Source organism: Ascaphus truei, chromosome 17, assembly GCF_040206685.1.
Source record: "Ascaphus truei isolate aAscTru1 chromosome 17, aAscTru1.hap1, whole genome shotgun sequence".
Lineage (NCBI taxonomy): Eukaryota > Metazoa > Chordata > Amphibia > Anura > Ascaphidae > Ascaphus > Ascaphus truei.
This window is the reverse complement of record NC_134499.1, coordinates 522,430-537,935: the sequence shown is the minus strand read 5'-3', so window position 1 is coordinate 537,935 and position 15,506 is coordinate 522,430. Positions and strand designations below refer to the sequence as shown.

The following is a 15,506-nucleotide window of genomic DNA, read 5'->3' as shown; positions in this document are numbered from 1 at the left end:
TTATTGTAGGATTATTATATATAAGTATCCTATGATTACACAATAATGATGGGTATGGATTAACCAACAGAGTCTTATACTTGCACTCCTTATCAATTACGTTTCTTAATAACACGATACACACTGATTAATTTTGGATATAAAGTTTAATGTATATGTGTACCATTATTTTAATCAAAGCACAAAAAAAGTTAAGTTTTAACAGCCTAGGTGTGCACCATTAATGTGCTTCTTGCTGGGGAAAGTCTTTACAACATAAAGCCTTTTTCCTTCTTTGGAAATACATTTCATATCACCACATAGATAGCACCCGGTGTCTATCTTGATACCTTAGGCTAAAATCAATTTATACAAATGTTAAATTACATGCATCAGTGAGCGATATACTTCATATGGTTTTTGTATAGGGAGAGGTATTAGCAGCGGGGTGTTGGGGTGTATAAGGAGAGGTATTAGCAGCAGGGTGTTGGGGTGTAAAGGGAGAGATATTAGCAGCAGGATGTTAGGGTGTATAGGGAGAGATATTTGCAGCAGGATGTTAGGGTGTATAGGGAGAGGTATTAGCAGCAGAAAGAGGAGGGATTGGAGTTGATGCCACATTATAGAGTATTAGGGAGACTAACCTAGAGTACGTTCAGTTCTGGAGACCCGATCTACCCGATCATAAATACATTGGAGATTGTGCAAAGAAGGACTACTAAGATGGTGCAGGATCTACAGCACAAGGCTGGTCAGGAAAGACTAAAGCACCTTTAATATTACCAGCTGAGAGGAGAGGAGGGAAAGGGGGGTATGATAGAAACTTTTACATACACGAAGGGTTTCCACAACATACAAGAGGGAAGCATATTTCTGGGAGAGAGAACTAGTAACAAGGGGTCCTGCTCTTATGCTGGAGGGTGGGAGGCTCCAGGGGAAATGTGAGGAAGTACTTCTTTACGGAAAGGGTGGTGGATTTGTAGAATAGCCTCCCAGTGGAGGTGGTAGTGAATACAGTACGGGAATTTAAAAATACTTAGGAGATATAAACCGAAACAAAGCAGATGTGAAATGGATAGATGAAGTGGGCCAAGTGGTTCTTCTCTGCCATCAAATTCTGCTTCTCTCCTTGTCTCCTCTCCCTCTCTCCCCCCTTGTCTTTCTCTCTCCCCCTGTGTCTTTCTCCCTCTGTCTCAGTCTTCACCTATTTTACAGGAGGCCTGTGAGCGCAGCCTGTCTCAGATGGAGTCCTCTCACCAACAGCTGATGTCTGAGCTGCAGAGACACCATGAGTGGGAGATCCAGAGGCTACGGCAGGAGAAGGACCAGCTGCTGGCAGAGGAGACGGCTGCTACGGCCTCCGGTAATCGGTTGGGGGGGGGGTTGAATCTGTGTGCGAAAGTGGGAGCCTAGAACCGCAGCTAAGTTCCCTGTGCATAGCTCTATATAACGTCCAATCTCTGTATTTGGGTGGAACTGGCACTTCCCACACTGGGCACCATGTCCTATATATCTCAAAGCATTGTAAGGCATTCCAAGTCCCCTCAGAGTGTGTGTGTGTTTCAGCCCATGTTTTCACACTGCTTAATGAAGCCTCCCAAGTGATCTCCCAGGCACTGCGGTTACACACCCTTTCTTCTCCACTTGGTGCCAACATTTTTTATTTCATCCTCCCATCTTACTTTGGGTCGTCCCTCAAAAAGAAAGCAATGGGGCGCAACATAGCAAAATAATTATTTATAGGGTTAAAAAGCAGTATTGCAAACAGTAAAAATATAAAAACAGGGTAATTGACATTTCTGCTGCTGATAAACCCGATATAGAGCGATTTGGTTCTTCTCTGCGTCAGTCTGCTAGGTCCTGGAGGTAAGGGGGAACCGTTTTGATTCCACCTGTTGGTGCCGCTGCTGAAGTTGCCATCTTCTGGGTATGTCCTCAGCTGATTCCCACTCATCGCGGTGGATGGCGTCCTCTCTCCTCAGCCGAACCCAGAAGTGACGTTACTTTAGTCGTCGTCTTGGTCTTTTAATCTCTCTTTGGAATCCAGTTGAGTTTCATCTCTGTCCAACGATGGTCATTTCTTCTTGCGATATGTCCGTCAAAAATATATGTCCCACTGCCATTTTAATTTCTTCACCCTTAAAGTAATATTGGGTAATACCCAGCATACATCTCTCCATACTTCTTTGAGTTGTCTGAATCTTCTGAATTATCTTTGTATTTAGGTTGACGTTGAAGAATATATCCATCAAACGCTTTCCTCGAGAGGCAGAGGGGAAGGTTTCTCTGGAAAGATTGTATTCTTTCTTCCAAATGTGCTTCGTCTCATCTTTCTCCCACTGATTTCATTTAATAGGTTGCCACCCATTGATTTTTGCTGGCCATGGTAGATCTAGCCTTCATCTTCTAGTTCTGTTCCATTGATTTTGATCTTGGTCGAGTTAACACATCTTTTGGTCTTGCTGAGATTCCTTTGGAGGCCCACCTTATTACTTGCTTTAGCAAGTTCTCTGATTTCTTCCTGGAGGTATTCTGGACATGTGGCAAAAATAACAATGTCATCTGCAAATCATAGGGGACTCAAATATTCACCTTTTTGATTTTGGTTCCTTTTTTCTTCCCAATTCAATGTCTTAAAGTTCAAGTGTTGTGAAAAGCTTTGGTGACATGCTGTCTCCTTGCCACACACCCTTGCTGATCCTTAACTTACTTGTATCTTCATGTAATATTTATTTATTTATACAATATTTTACCAGGAAGTAATACATTGAGAGTTACCTCTCGTTTTCAAGTATGTCCTGGGCACAGCAGAGTTAAGACAAATAATACATGGTTACAAATACAGTTACATAATGAGCAGGGTATACATTATATACAAGGCATTGCATGCACAGTTACAGATAATTTATATTATGGGCGTATGAAACCGTTACAGACCAGATTAAAATGTGAGACAGCCTTAGATTTGAAAGAACTTAGACTGGTGGTGGATGTGAGAGTCTCTGGTAGGTTGTTCCAGTTTTGGTGTGCACGGTAAGAGAAGGAGGAGCGTCCGGATACTTTGTTGAGCCTTGGGACCATGAACAGTCTTTTGGAATCTGATCTCAGGTGATAAGTGATGCATGTGGTAGGGGTGAGGAGCTTGTTCAGGTAGCTGCGTAGCTTGCCCATAAAGACTTTGAAGGCAAGACAGGAAAGGTGAACTTTGCGCCTAGACTCTAGTGATGACCAACCTAGTTCTTTGAGCATTTCGCAGTGATGTGTGTTATAGTTGCGTTGGAGAACAAAACGACAAATTGAATTGTAGAGGGTGTTAAGTTTGCTAAGGTGGGTTTGAGGAGCCGAGCCATATACTATGTCTCCATAGTCAATTATTGGCATTAGCATCTGCTGTGCGATACGCTTTCTGACCAGGAGACTTAGGGAGGATTTGTTCCTGTAAAGTACCCCTAGTTTGGCATAGGTCTTGTTTGTCAGGGTATCAATGTGCATCCCGAATGTTAAGTGGGAGTCAAACATATGCCCAGATATTTAAAGCTAGTGACAGGTGTTAGGGTGGTGTTAGTGTTGGTTCTAATCAGGAGCTCAGTCGCTGTAAGCTTTAAAAATTTAGTCTTGATCCCAAACACCAATATATAATGGATGATGGGGCATTCTCGTAAATATTCCTTATGTGATCACTGTACGCTTCTACAACACTTTGTCTTAATCTGTTTAACATTTCTTAGACTAGGTCCCCAGTGCAGTCGGCAGCGCGTGCCTCCCACCAGCCCCGTAACTCCTCCCTAGATGTCCCTAGTGCCTCCTCGCGTCCAGGCTCACTACACACTGTGACACGTCAGCCAGCAGGGGCTACAATAGGATTGTGATCCCGAGCGGCGACGCGTCATGTGGTGTGGCAGGGAGCCAATGAGGAGGAGAGATCGCTTAGCAGCCTGGCATAAACGGGAAGGGGGTGGATACACACACATAAACCGTACTGCTACCTCAGGGCTGATCATCACAAAGTTGCCCTTCTGTGAGAGGGACAGGTCCACCGGATTTACTTCTCTCAGAAACATCTTCTCCTCTGCTCCCCTCTCCTCTATGCCTCCCACCCTGTGCAGCAGTGTGTTAATGGTTTGTAGTGCTGTAACCTGCACTCATAAGGAAGAGGGGAGATCAGGATCACTGTGTGTATTGCAAGACTCCGATTGCAGCGCCCGAGGAAATTTACTGACCTCAGAAACATCTTCTCCTCTGCTCCCCGCCTCTCCTCTATGCCCCCCCCCCCTGTCATTACCATGCCCCCGACCTGTTTTGGCCATAGCCCTTCCCTCCCCCCCCCCTGCCTAAAAAAGGTGGTGCGTGCAGCGGAGCTTTAGGTTTAGACAGACTCCAATGCTTTTACGTAATCTACGAATCCTAAAATGAGTGGTAGATCGTCTTCATTACTCCGAGAAATCCCTCCCTGTACAAATTGGATGTGATTCATTGTGTTGTATCCACTGTGCACTCCCGCTTGTTCTCTAGGCTGGGCAAAGTCCATGGTCTGTAAGGCCAAGGCCCCGTTGCATGCGCTTGCACGCCCGCCTTGTGTCCTGGCGGCGTGTGCATGGCACTTCACCGTGGTCTGTAGGTAGGTTTTTTTTTTTTTTTTTTAGGCGTGGCGGTGCGTGGCCAAAACTGGTCGGGTGGGCGTGGCCATATCAGTGTGATCAATACACATTTTACCCGATCAGGAGGATATGCATCTGAAACAGCCGCTTTGCTCGCACTGGAGCACAACATATTTCTAACATTACAAGCTTAATAAATCACGGAAAAACACTGGAGTGTGAAGCCTGGTAAAGGTGGTTTGGTACTTGTCAACATGTATATAACAAAATAGGAAGCACTCTAATAATATAAATAAAGTCCAAACTTTTGAGATGATTTGGTGCGATGCAGCTTGAACAGTTGAATTATTCCAAATTCCAATAACAGCAATGACGTTCACAATGTTCAGCGCTCCTCGTGATAGGGAAAGATGTGAGAAAGATAAAGGGGAATATAGTGAAGTACGTCACAACATTGAACATACAACAAGAGGGTGGTAAGATATGCACTCACGTTCAAATGCCTATACCAGACACGTAATGGTATCTTTTGATGCAATCTCCTGGTGTAATTTCCCCTCCGTGTAGAAATGAAGACTTCTCAACAGGGATAATTATAAAAGCGTCTGCTTTATAAAAGGTAGGTTTTACACATAGAAGAGAACACAGAGAGAACAGAACCCCAATGGAGAGCACTCAAACACAGAATCACAGCAACGTGAAATGGAACTAGGAATGTATGTAAGAGTGAGGAGTGAGTAGGTTAAAAATACTTTAATGGGAGTAGATACTCAACTAAAATAGGTAGAACACTAGAATCACAGAAATAATTAGACTCAGTAATGAGCCAAAAAAGCGCAGCGAAATAAAATTAACCGGATACTGGACGTGGGATGTATACTGCCCTCCTTGTATGTAACCAGGATGCAGCCATATAAATATATACCGAGGTTACCTATACCTTATAAATGTGACACAAGTCCAGCCGCTAGTAGGCTACTGTAACAACTATTCTTGGTAAGGGTACTCTCACACATTTGCTGTGCTCTATCTGGTTTTACTACCTGACTGTATGGCCACATTAGTATATGGGTAGGTTGACTCACTAATACTTACCTGTGTGAGAGTACCCTTACCTATAATAGTTGTTACAGTAGCCTACTAGCGGCTGGACTTGTGTCACATTTATAAGGTATAGGTAACCTCGGTATATATTTATATGGCTGCATCCTGGTTACATACAAGGAGGGCAGTATACATCCCACGTCCAGTATCCGGTTAATTTTATTTTGCTGCGCTTTTTTGGCTGATTACTGAGTCTAATTAGTTCTGTGATTCTAGTGTTCTACCTATTTTAGTTGAGTATCTACTCCCATTAAAGTATTTTTAACCTACTCACTCCTCACTCTTACATACATTCCTAGTTCCATTTCATGTTGCTGTGATTCTGTGTTTGAGTGCTCTCCATTGGGGTTCTGTTCTCTCTGTGTTCTCTCCAATTATCACCCCAGATAGCAGCACCACATCACCTTATTCTAGCAGTAGCGAGGCTTCCCCTCCCTTCCCCCCCCCCCTCCCCAGAGTTCGTAGGTTTTACACATAACAGTATAAAAACACGGTAAAGATAGACCAGTTCGTAAGTGTAGCTCCGGTTTCTGTGACTCCACGCTGATCCAGCCGGCGTCTTACGTCACTTCCGGGTTTGGTGCGGCACTGTAACTGGTCCTCCCGGCAACCCTACGCATTTCGAAGGTGATCCTTCTTCGTCAGGGGTAAGGCTGTGACAAGGAGAAACTGCAGTGTCCAATCCAGTGCTGTTCTCAGGCCTGAAAACCAGTCCTGTAGGCACTGGGCAAAGAAGGAGAACAGGGAAATCTCTGCCAGTAGGTCCCTGCGACTAGTTAGGCAGGGTTTTCCCCAGTTGGGTATGTGTGATGTTTGTGTCTTTTGTATAGTTGTGGATATGTTTTTCCAATAAATTAATTTTATAAACTCTCGTATTCTGTGTGGCGATATTGATCCCTGGTACTAGTCCTGGTCTCCCGTGACATTGATACACAGGTTTTGATACAAAATAGTGCTGCCGGCGATCTCCCCTCTTCATTGGCTTCCTGGCGTACCATGTGACGCGTCACCGCATAGGAACACAATCCTGTGGTATCCCCTGCTGGCTGACGCGTCTCAGTGCACAGTGAGCCAGGAAGCGAGAAGTTACCGGGGACAGCTACGGAGGAGGTAAGGGGCTGGTGAGAGGCGCGCGCTGCCGGCTGCAGCGGGGACCTAGCCTAAGTGATTGAAAGTGCAGTAGACTGATTTGGTCTGTAGTTCTTTGTCTCCTCCTTGATGAGGATAACTATGGCATTACTTTTCATTGCTCTGGAATTTTCTCTTTCCAGCAGCACGTAAAGAGTTTTGCATGTATTTTCTCTCTTTACTCAGCTTCTTTAAAGATTTCAGTTGTAATTTAATCTTCAATAGTCTTCTAGTTTGTATATCTTTATTTATATGAAGCCCACAGTGCACTTTACAAAGTAGCAATACAGTACAGGGAATTATAATAAATATATATATATAACTGAAAGTGTTGTTTGTGCGTCCCTGTAGACAATTTGATTGGTCCATCAGTCCGCCCACCACCCCACAGCTCTCATTGGCCGGTGTCTCGCTCCCCCCACGGCTCTCATTGGCCGGTGCGCTCTAACCCACTGTTACACACACACCACACTCATACCGCTTGAGCCTCTTACCCGTGTGGACTGATCAGACCCATGAGCTTCCTCACACTGGGTGAGCCTACCCTGCGACGACGCCACGCCCCTCCACCTCCGGGCGGCTGTGCCGCGCTGCAGCTGCTACACGACGCCGCATCTCCTCCCCCTCTCACCCCTCCGGACCCTTTCCTCCGGTCTTGCCGCCATCCTCCGCCCTCATCCCATGCCGCCACTCCCCCGTCACCCCTCCGGCCTTGCCACCCCCCTCCATCACACACCTCGAAACCGCTGCTCCTTACCGCCACTGCAGCTTCTGCGCTGGACCTCCTGAACGATGGCGCTCCAGACCCCCCTCCCATTCTCTCACCCCTCCGGTCCCTTTCGTACAAGTAAGCACCCCCTCCCTCACACTTCGAAACGGCTGCGCCTTACCACCACTGCAGTTTCTGGACGACGACGCCACCCCCAACTTGCTCATCTACATGTACATTGTCCTGGTGTTTGTTTACAAACAAAATTTTTGCTACAACTACATCATATCATTTTGACGCATTTACATCCCGGGCAACGCCGGTATATCAGCTAGTAATACAATAAGTGCAACAAACAAAGTCAGACAATAGGAAGCGAAATCCCTAAGTGGTATGTTTGGAGAGCTACAGAGGCAGCAGGTGAGGGAATAAGTGCACTAGATGGCAGTGCCTGGGCACAATGCTTGGTAGACGTGACTTTGGGTGTGGGTCAGTAGCCATGAGTGCAGGCTGTTGGGATGCTTAATTTCAGAGGTGAATTTTAAGGTTGATTTAAGGCTGGGGAGTGAAGTTGTTTGGCGTGTACTGAGGGTGAGTGAGTTCCACAGGTATGGGGCAGTGAGAGAAAGGGTTTTAAGGTGAGAGCAGTAGAGGTGAAAGGAGTGGAGAGGAGACCGTTATGGGTAGAGTGCAGGGCCAGGGCTGGCTTGATGGCGACGCCATCGCACTGAGCCCTGCGCTCTTCCACACAACAGTTAAACTGATTGCCAGGGGAGAGTGCGGGGCCTCTGTACGTGCTTCTTACCTTCCATCCGGCTTCTCTTCTCCGGCATCATGATGATGTGACGTTGCCGAGATGAGATGCTGGAGCAGGTTAGAGGCCCCGCTTTCTGCACCGAGCACTGGATCTGAGCAGGGCCATGGCGAGAGAATAGAGCTGATATGTAGGAGGGAGCCTGCATATCGTCAACATAGCACAGTTGTATTCTCTTACATCTTCAGTTATAGGTTTGCGGATCGTCTCGTACAGCTCTGTATGTTCAATTCTTCCATCTCGTCTCTTTGGATATTTTCTTATCCCTGTTTCTTTTCTTGGCGATTTCCTCCAGTTTTTTCTGCACTTTCAACTACAATCGTCACCCGTCTTTCACAATTGTTTGTTTTGTGTCCGCGTGCATCTCAAGCAAGTTGATTTTTCCTGTTCTAGTGGAATTTCTATGCCGTTATTCTTCATGCGGTTGATTTTTGTCTTTTTTTTTTATTTTGTAACACGCTTTTATTTAGTCTTTTTTTCCAAAACATAATTATAGGGAGTACAGAACCAAGATGGGGAGGGAAGCACGTAGTGCAATAAAGTGGCAGAATTAAATACATAACAAACATTTTACAAAAATAAATAGACCGGGAAACTAAGGAAAAAGTTAAGGACCGTAGTGGGGGGAGAGAGCAAGAAGAGGGGGAGATAGAGATATATAGATATATATCTCTATCAATCCACCCGGTGTTTGTGTGTAGGAGTCTGGCCCTGCAGCTGCCTGTATTGACTCTTCCTTCTCTTCCTCGTGTCTGCCCCTCGCAGTGATTGCTGCTATCCGCACGGCACATAAGGAGGAGATGCAGAGAGAGATGGACAAGGGGGCACGGACCTTCCAGCAAGGGGGATCCGCAGGACACGAGATGCTTCGCCGGCAGCACCAGTATGTGACCTCCACTCGCCCGCTGCCCTCCCAGCATCCTTACATAATGTTTTTAATATAATACTGCCCCCAAAAGAGCTAGTCTCTACTCTCTATCCCCCGCCTCCCCCATACCGGAGCACCCCGAATGTTGGTCTTTCCTCTCTATTCCCCAACTCCCCCCTCCTGCAGCACCCCAGGGCGAGTCTCTCCTCTCTATCCCCTGCCTCCCCCCTCCTGGAGCACCCCAAGGGCGAGTCTCTTCTCTCCATCCCCTGCCTCCCCCCTCCCGGAGCACCCCAGTTCTAGTCTCTCCTCTCTATCTCCCATCTCCCCCCATTGTGAGTCTCTCCTCTCTATCTCCCCCCTTTCCCTGGGCAGGTCTGACATAGAGTCTCTGAGGCGGGAACTACAAGCCATGTCCGAGCGCTACTCTCACAAGTGCCTGGAGGTCGGGTCGCTCACCCAGGCTGGAGAGGAACGAGAGGGGGAGCTGCAGAGGTGCCAGAAGGAGGGGCAGGAGCTGCTCAACCAGAACCAGGTGAGTGTGAGGGTCCCAGGACAAGGATGGTAACTGGCAGAGGTGACAGGACGAGGGGGCCAGAGGTGATGGGTCAGGATGGGGGGTGGGATCAGCAAAGGGGACGGGAGCTGAGTGAGGTTGGTTGAAGGGGGAGGGTTAGGAGCTGGTTGAGGTGCTGGGGGGCAGGAGTGTGCTGGGGTTGGGGGGCAGGAGTGTGCTGGGGTGGGGGGAGCAGGGAGCTGTCTGTGATACTGGACGAAGAGAGCAGGAGCGTACCCTGCTGCCGGGACAAGGGGGGGCAGGAGTGTAACGAAGTGCTGGGATATGGTGGGGCAGGAGCTGGCTAAGGTATCAGGACGAGGGGCAAAGACAGAGAGAGGTTAGTGTGGCAGTGCCAGCACAGGGGCTGCAGCCAGTGTAAGGGAGTACTGTGGTGCCAGAAGCAGTTTAGCAGGTGTGTAAAATAAATAAAACGGCACCAGATTTATCAAAGGAAAAAAAACAGAAACCTGTATTGTGTGCACCAAGATTTCCTTGTATTGTATATTTATAAACACAACATAGTGCAATATTGTCAACCCCATCAAATGACTTCAATGTTGAAAGATCTATAAAGTTTGCACTCACATGTACAACGTGATATTAAGGCTTTGTGGTTATTAGAAGTTACCAACTTTTGTCTCCAGATAGGTTCTCCAGATCCATAGAAAAGGGGGGAAATCCATATACAAAAAAGGAAAAAGCAAAATAGTATAGTACTGCTTTAAATATTAAAAACACAAAGTATTCCACTTACATAAGTGCCTTTGTTTGCGAGCATTCAGACCACCCTGGGTCATAATGGACAGACAGTGGTATTCACAGCAACAGCATCTGCTCCGCGGCCTGTCACAGCATACACTGGGCTGAATGAAGTCGTCTTCCGCTCTGGATGTCACCAACAAGTGCCACTTTGTAGTCACTGATTCACCCAACGCGCGTTTCCACTTAAGTCTTCCTCAGGGGCTAATCTTAAAATTGATGTAAAATTAGCCCCTGAGGAAGACTTTTAAGTGGAAACGCGCGTTGGGTGAATCAGTGAGACTACAAAGTGGCCCTTGTTGGTGACATCCAGAGTGGAAGACGACTTAATTCAGCCCAGTGTATGCTGTGACGGCCGCGGAGCAGATGCTGTTGCTGTGAATACTACTGTCTGTCCATATGACCCAGGGTGGTCTGAATGCTTGCAAACAAAGGCACTTATGTAAGTGGAATACTTTGTGTTTTTTAATATTTAAAGCAGTACTATACTATTTTGCTTTTTCCTTTTTTTGTATATGGATTTCCCCCCCTTCTCTATGGATCTGGAGAACCTATCTGGAGACAAAAGTTGGTAACTTCTAATAACCACAAAGCCTTAATATCACGTTGTACACGTGAGTGCAAACTTTATAGAGCTTTCAACATTGAAGTCATTTGTTGGGTTTGATAATATCGCACTATGTTGTGTTTCTACTCTCTTTCCATGTCCTGATGTGATTTTGCGCACCTGTTTCTTCTACGATTGCTGGTTGAATTTGGTCTGAATTCTGTCGGGCGCTGCACTCCATTAAGGACAGTATACCATCTGTGTTATTTGATATATAAGTAATGTTATTTGCGCTTGTTTATTTCCTCACTATTGTATATTTATGTCTATAGCGCCTGCCGTGGTGAGTATAGTATACAAGACCGTAACACAACAATGTGTATAATATGTCAAAGTATACATCGGGGGACGGGGCCCCTGCCCTGAAGAGCTTACTCTCTAACCGGTGTGTTAGGAGACATGCAGGGTCAGATGTTGGGGATATATCACCGCGGTTTCTTGTGGTAGGGAGGGGGAGGAGTCTGTGGGCTGCTTAGGGGCTCCCGTTAACCCCTTAGTTGCTGCAATGGATAAGCCGGGTGCCTCTGTATGTGCAGGAGTTGAACAGCCGGCTGTCGGAGGAGATTGGAAAGCTGCGTTCATTCATGGCGGGTAATGGTCCCAGCGACGGGGCTCTGCGGGGAGGGGACAAGAGCAGCACTGAGCTAGAGGTAACACAACCACCAGGGTAAGGGGGTTACTCTGGGTATAATAGACGGTGTCGTTCCTCCCCTTTCTCCCTGTATTTATCAACCTTTCCCTTCTCTGTTTTATCTTTTCTTTACCCAGATATCCGTATTTTTTTTCCTTCTCCTCTTGTTCTATCTTCCTCTCTTTTTTCATCCCCATCAGTCTTCCTCTTTTCCCATTTCCCTTCCCCCACCCCTCCCTCTCTTGCCATTCTTTTTCTCTCCCCCCCCGCCCTTCTCGCCTCCCTTTCCCTCCCCCCCCCGCCCGCCTTCTCGCCTCCCTTTCCGTCCCCCCCCCCCGCCCTTCTCGCCTCCCTTTTCCCTCCCCCCCCCCCGCCCTTCTCGCCTCCCCTTTTCCCTCCCCCCCGCCCTTCTCGCCCTCCCTTTCCCTCCCCCCCCGCCCTTCTCGCCTCCCTTTCCCTCCCCCCCCGCCCCTTCTCGCCTCCCTTTCCCTCCCCCCCGCCCCTCTCGCCTCCCTTTCCCCCGCCCCTCTCGCCTCCCGTTCCCCCGCCCCTCTCGCCTCCCGTTCCCCCCGCCCCTCTCTTGCCTCCCTTTCCCCCGCCTCCCCTTTCCCTCCCCCCCGCCCTTCTCGCCTCCCTTTTCCCTCCCCCCCCCGCCCTTCTCGCCTCCCTTTTCCGTCCCCCCCCCCCGCCCTTCTCGCCTCCCTTTCCCTCCCCCCCCCCCCGCCCTTCTCGCCTCCCTTTCCCTCCCCCCCCGCCCTTCTCGCCTCCCTTTCCCTCCCCCCCGCCCTTCTCGCCTCCCTTTCCCTCCCCCCCGCCCCTGTCGCCTCCGTTCCCCCCGCCCCTCTCGCCTCCCGTTCCCCCGCCCTTCTCAGCCTCCCTTTCCCTCCCCCCGCCCTTCTCGCCTCCCTTTCCCTCCCCCCCGCCCCTGTCGCCTCCCGTTCCCCCGCCCCTCTCGCCTCCCGTTCCCCGCCCCTCTCGCCCTCTCCCGTTCCCCCGCCCCTCTCGCCTCCCGTTCCCGCCGCCCCTCTCGCCTCCCTATCCCCCCCCTCCCCCCACCCACCTCTCGCCTCCCTTTCCCGCCCTTCTCGCCTCCCTTTCCCTCACCCCCTGCCCTTCTCGCCTCCCTTTCCCTCCCCCCCGCCCCTACTCACCTCCCTTTTCCCTCCCCCCCCGCCCTTCTCGCCTCCCTTTCCCTCCCCCCCGCCCCTCTCGCCTCCCGTTCCCCCGCCCCTCTCGCCTCTCTCGCTTCCCTTCCCCCGCCTCTCTCGCTTCCCTTCCCCCGCCTCTCTCGCTTCCCTTCCCCCGCCTCTCTCGCTTCCCCTTCCCCCCGCTTCTCTCGCTTCCCTTCCCCCCGCCTCTTTCGCTTCTCTAGCTTCCCTTCCCCCGCCTCTCTCGCTTCCCTTCCCCCCGCCTCTCTCGCTTCCCTTCCAACCGCCTCTCGCTTCCCCCCGCCTCCCTCGCTTTCCTTCCCCCACCTCTCTCGCTTCGCTTCCCCCCCCTCGCTTCCCTTCCCCCCCGCCTCTCTCGCTTCCCTTCCCCCTCCCCTCCGCCTCTCTCGCTTCCCTTCCCCCTCCCCTCCGCCTCTCTCGCTTCCCTTATCTCTCTCCCGGCCTCTCTCTGCTTCCCTTCCTCCTTCCCCTCCTCTCTCGGCTCCCCCCCCCCACCTCTCTCGGCTCCCTTTCCCCACACCACCACCCTGTCTCGCTTCCCCTCCCTGCCTCTCTCGCTTCCCTTTCTCCCCGGCCTCTCTCGCTTCCCTTTCCCCCCCCCCTCCCTCCCCACCTCTGACTTCCCTTCTCCCCCTCCTCTCTTGCCTTCCTTTTCCGCCCCTCACAGCCTCTTGCTTCCCTTCCCGCCTCTCTCGCCTCCCTTTCACCCCCCCCACCTCACCACCCCTCGCTTCCCTTCCCCCCGCCTCTCTCGCTTCCCTTCCCCCCGCCTCTCTCGCTTCCTTCCCCCGCCCCTCTCGCTTCCCTTCCCCCCCGGTTCTCTCCCTTCCGCCCCCCCCCGGCTCTCTCGCTTCCCCTTCCCCCCCGCCTCTCTCTCTTCCCTTCCCCCCCGCCTCTCTCTCTTCCCTTCCCCCCCGCCTCTCTCTCTTCCCTTCCCCCCGCCTCTCTCTCTTCCCTTCCCCCCGCCTCTCTCTTCCCTTCCCCCCCCGCCTCTCTCGCTTCCCTTCCCCCCCGCCTCTCTTGCTTCCCTTTCCCCCCATGTCTCCCTCCCTCCCCCCCGCCCTCTTGCCTCCCTCCCCCCCACCCTCTCGCCTCACTTTCCTCCCCCCCGCCCTCTCGCCTCACTTCCTCCCCCCCGCCCCTCTCGCCTCACTTTCCTCCCCCCCGCCCTCTCGCCTCACTTTCCCTCCCCCCCGCCCCTCTCGCCTCACTTTCCCTCCCCCCCGCCCCTCTCGCCTCACTTTCCCTCCCCCCCCCGCCCCTCTCTGCCTCACTTTCCCTCCCCCCCGCCCCTCTCGCCTCACTTTCCCTCCCCCCCCGCCCCTCCTCGCCTCACTTTCCCTCCCCCCCCGCCCCTCTCGCCTCCCTTCCCTCCCCCCCGCCCCTCTCGCCTCACTTTCCTCCCCCCCTCGCCCCCTTCTCGCCTCACTTTCCCTCCCCCCCGCCCCTCTCGCCTCACTTTCCCTCCCCCCGCCCTCGCCTCCTTCCCTCCCCCCCGCCCCTCGCTCACTTTCCCTCCCCCCCGCCCACTCTCGCCTCACGTTCCCTCCCCCGCCCCTCTCGCCTCACTTTCCCTCCCCCCGCCCCTCTCGCCTCACTTTCCCTCCCCCCGCCCCTCTCGCCTCACTTTCCCCTCCCCCCCCGCCCCTCTCGCCTCACTTTCCCTCCCCCCCGCACCCTCTCGCCTCACTTTCCTCCCCCCGCCCTCTCGCCTCACTTTCCCTCCCCCCCGCCCCTCTCGCCTCACTTTCCCTCCCCCCGCCCCTCTCGCCTCACTTTCCCTCCCCCCCGCCCTCTCGCCTCACTTTCCCCTCCCCCCCCGCCCTCTCGCCTCACTTTCCCTCCCCCCCGCCCTCTCTCGCCTCACTTTCCCTCCCCCCCGCCCCTCTCGCCTCACTTTCCCTCCCCCCGCCCCTCTCGCCTCCCCTTTCCCTCCTCCCCCCGCCCCTCTCGCCTCACTTTCCCTCCCCCCCGCCCTCTCGCCTCACTTTCCCTCCCCCCCGCCCCTCTCGCCTCACTTTCCCTCCCCCCCGCCCCTCTCGCCTCACTTTCCCTCCTCCCCCGCCCCTCTCGCCTCACTTTCCCTCCCCCCGCGCCCCCTCTCGCCTCACTTTCCCCTCCCCCCCGCCCCTCTCGCCTTCACTTTCCCTCCCCCCCGCCCCTCTCGCTCACTTTCCCCCCCCCTCGCCTCACTTTCCCCCCCCCTCTCGCCTCACTTTCCCCCCTCCCCCCCCCCCGCCCTTCTCGCCTCCCTTTCCCTCCCCCCGCCCTTCTCGCCTCCCTTTCCCCTCCCCCCCGCCCTTCTCGCCTCCCTTTCCCTCCCCCCCGCCCTTCTCGCCTCCCTTTCCCTCACTCCCCCGCCCTTCTCGCCTCCCTTTCCCTCCCCCCGCCCTTCTCGCCTCCCTTTCCTCCCCCCCGCCCTTCTCGCCTCCCTTTCCCTCCCCCCCGCCCTTCTCGCCTCCCTTTCCCTTCCCCCCCGCCCCTCTCGTCCCTCCCGTTCCCCCGCCCCTCTCGCCTCCCGTTCCCCCGCCCCTCTCGCCTTCCCGTTCCCCCGCCCCTCTCGCCTCCCGTTCCCCCGCCC

General features: G+C 52.4%; 1 protein-coding gene across 1 annotated transcript in view; it reads left to right on the top strand.

The window, feature by feature from the left end:
• Positions 1-11,796, top strand: part of TRIOBP (TRIO and F-actin binding protein) — a 44,082-nt gene extending 32,286 nt beyond the window's left edge. Inside the window, exons 8-11 of the mRNA XM_075575044.1 lie at positions 1,195-1,342; positions 9,098-9,215; positions 9,576-9,735; positions 11,662-11,796. Of these exons, the coding sequence (XP_075431159.1) occupies positions 1,195-1,342; positions 9,098-9,215; positions 9,576-9,735; positions 11,662-11,796 (561 nt within the window). The remainder of the gene's footprint in view (positions 1-1,194; positions 1,343-9,097; positions 9,216-9,575; positions 9,736-11,661) is intronic.
• The last annotated feature ends 3,710 nt before the right edge of the window (positions 11,797-15,506 follow it).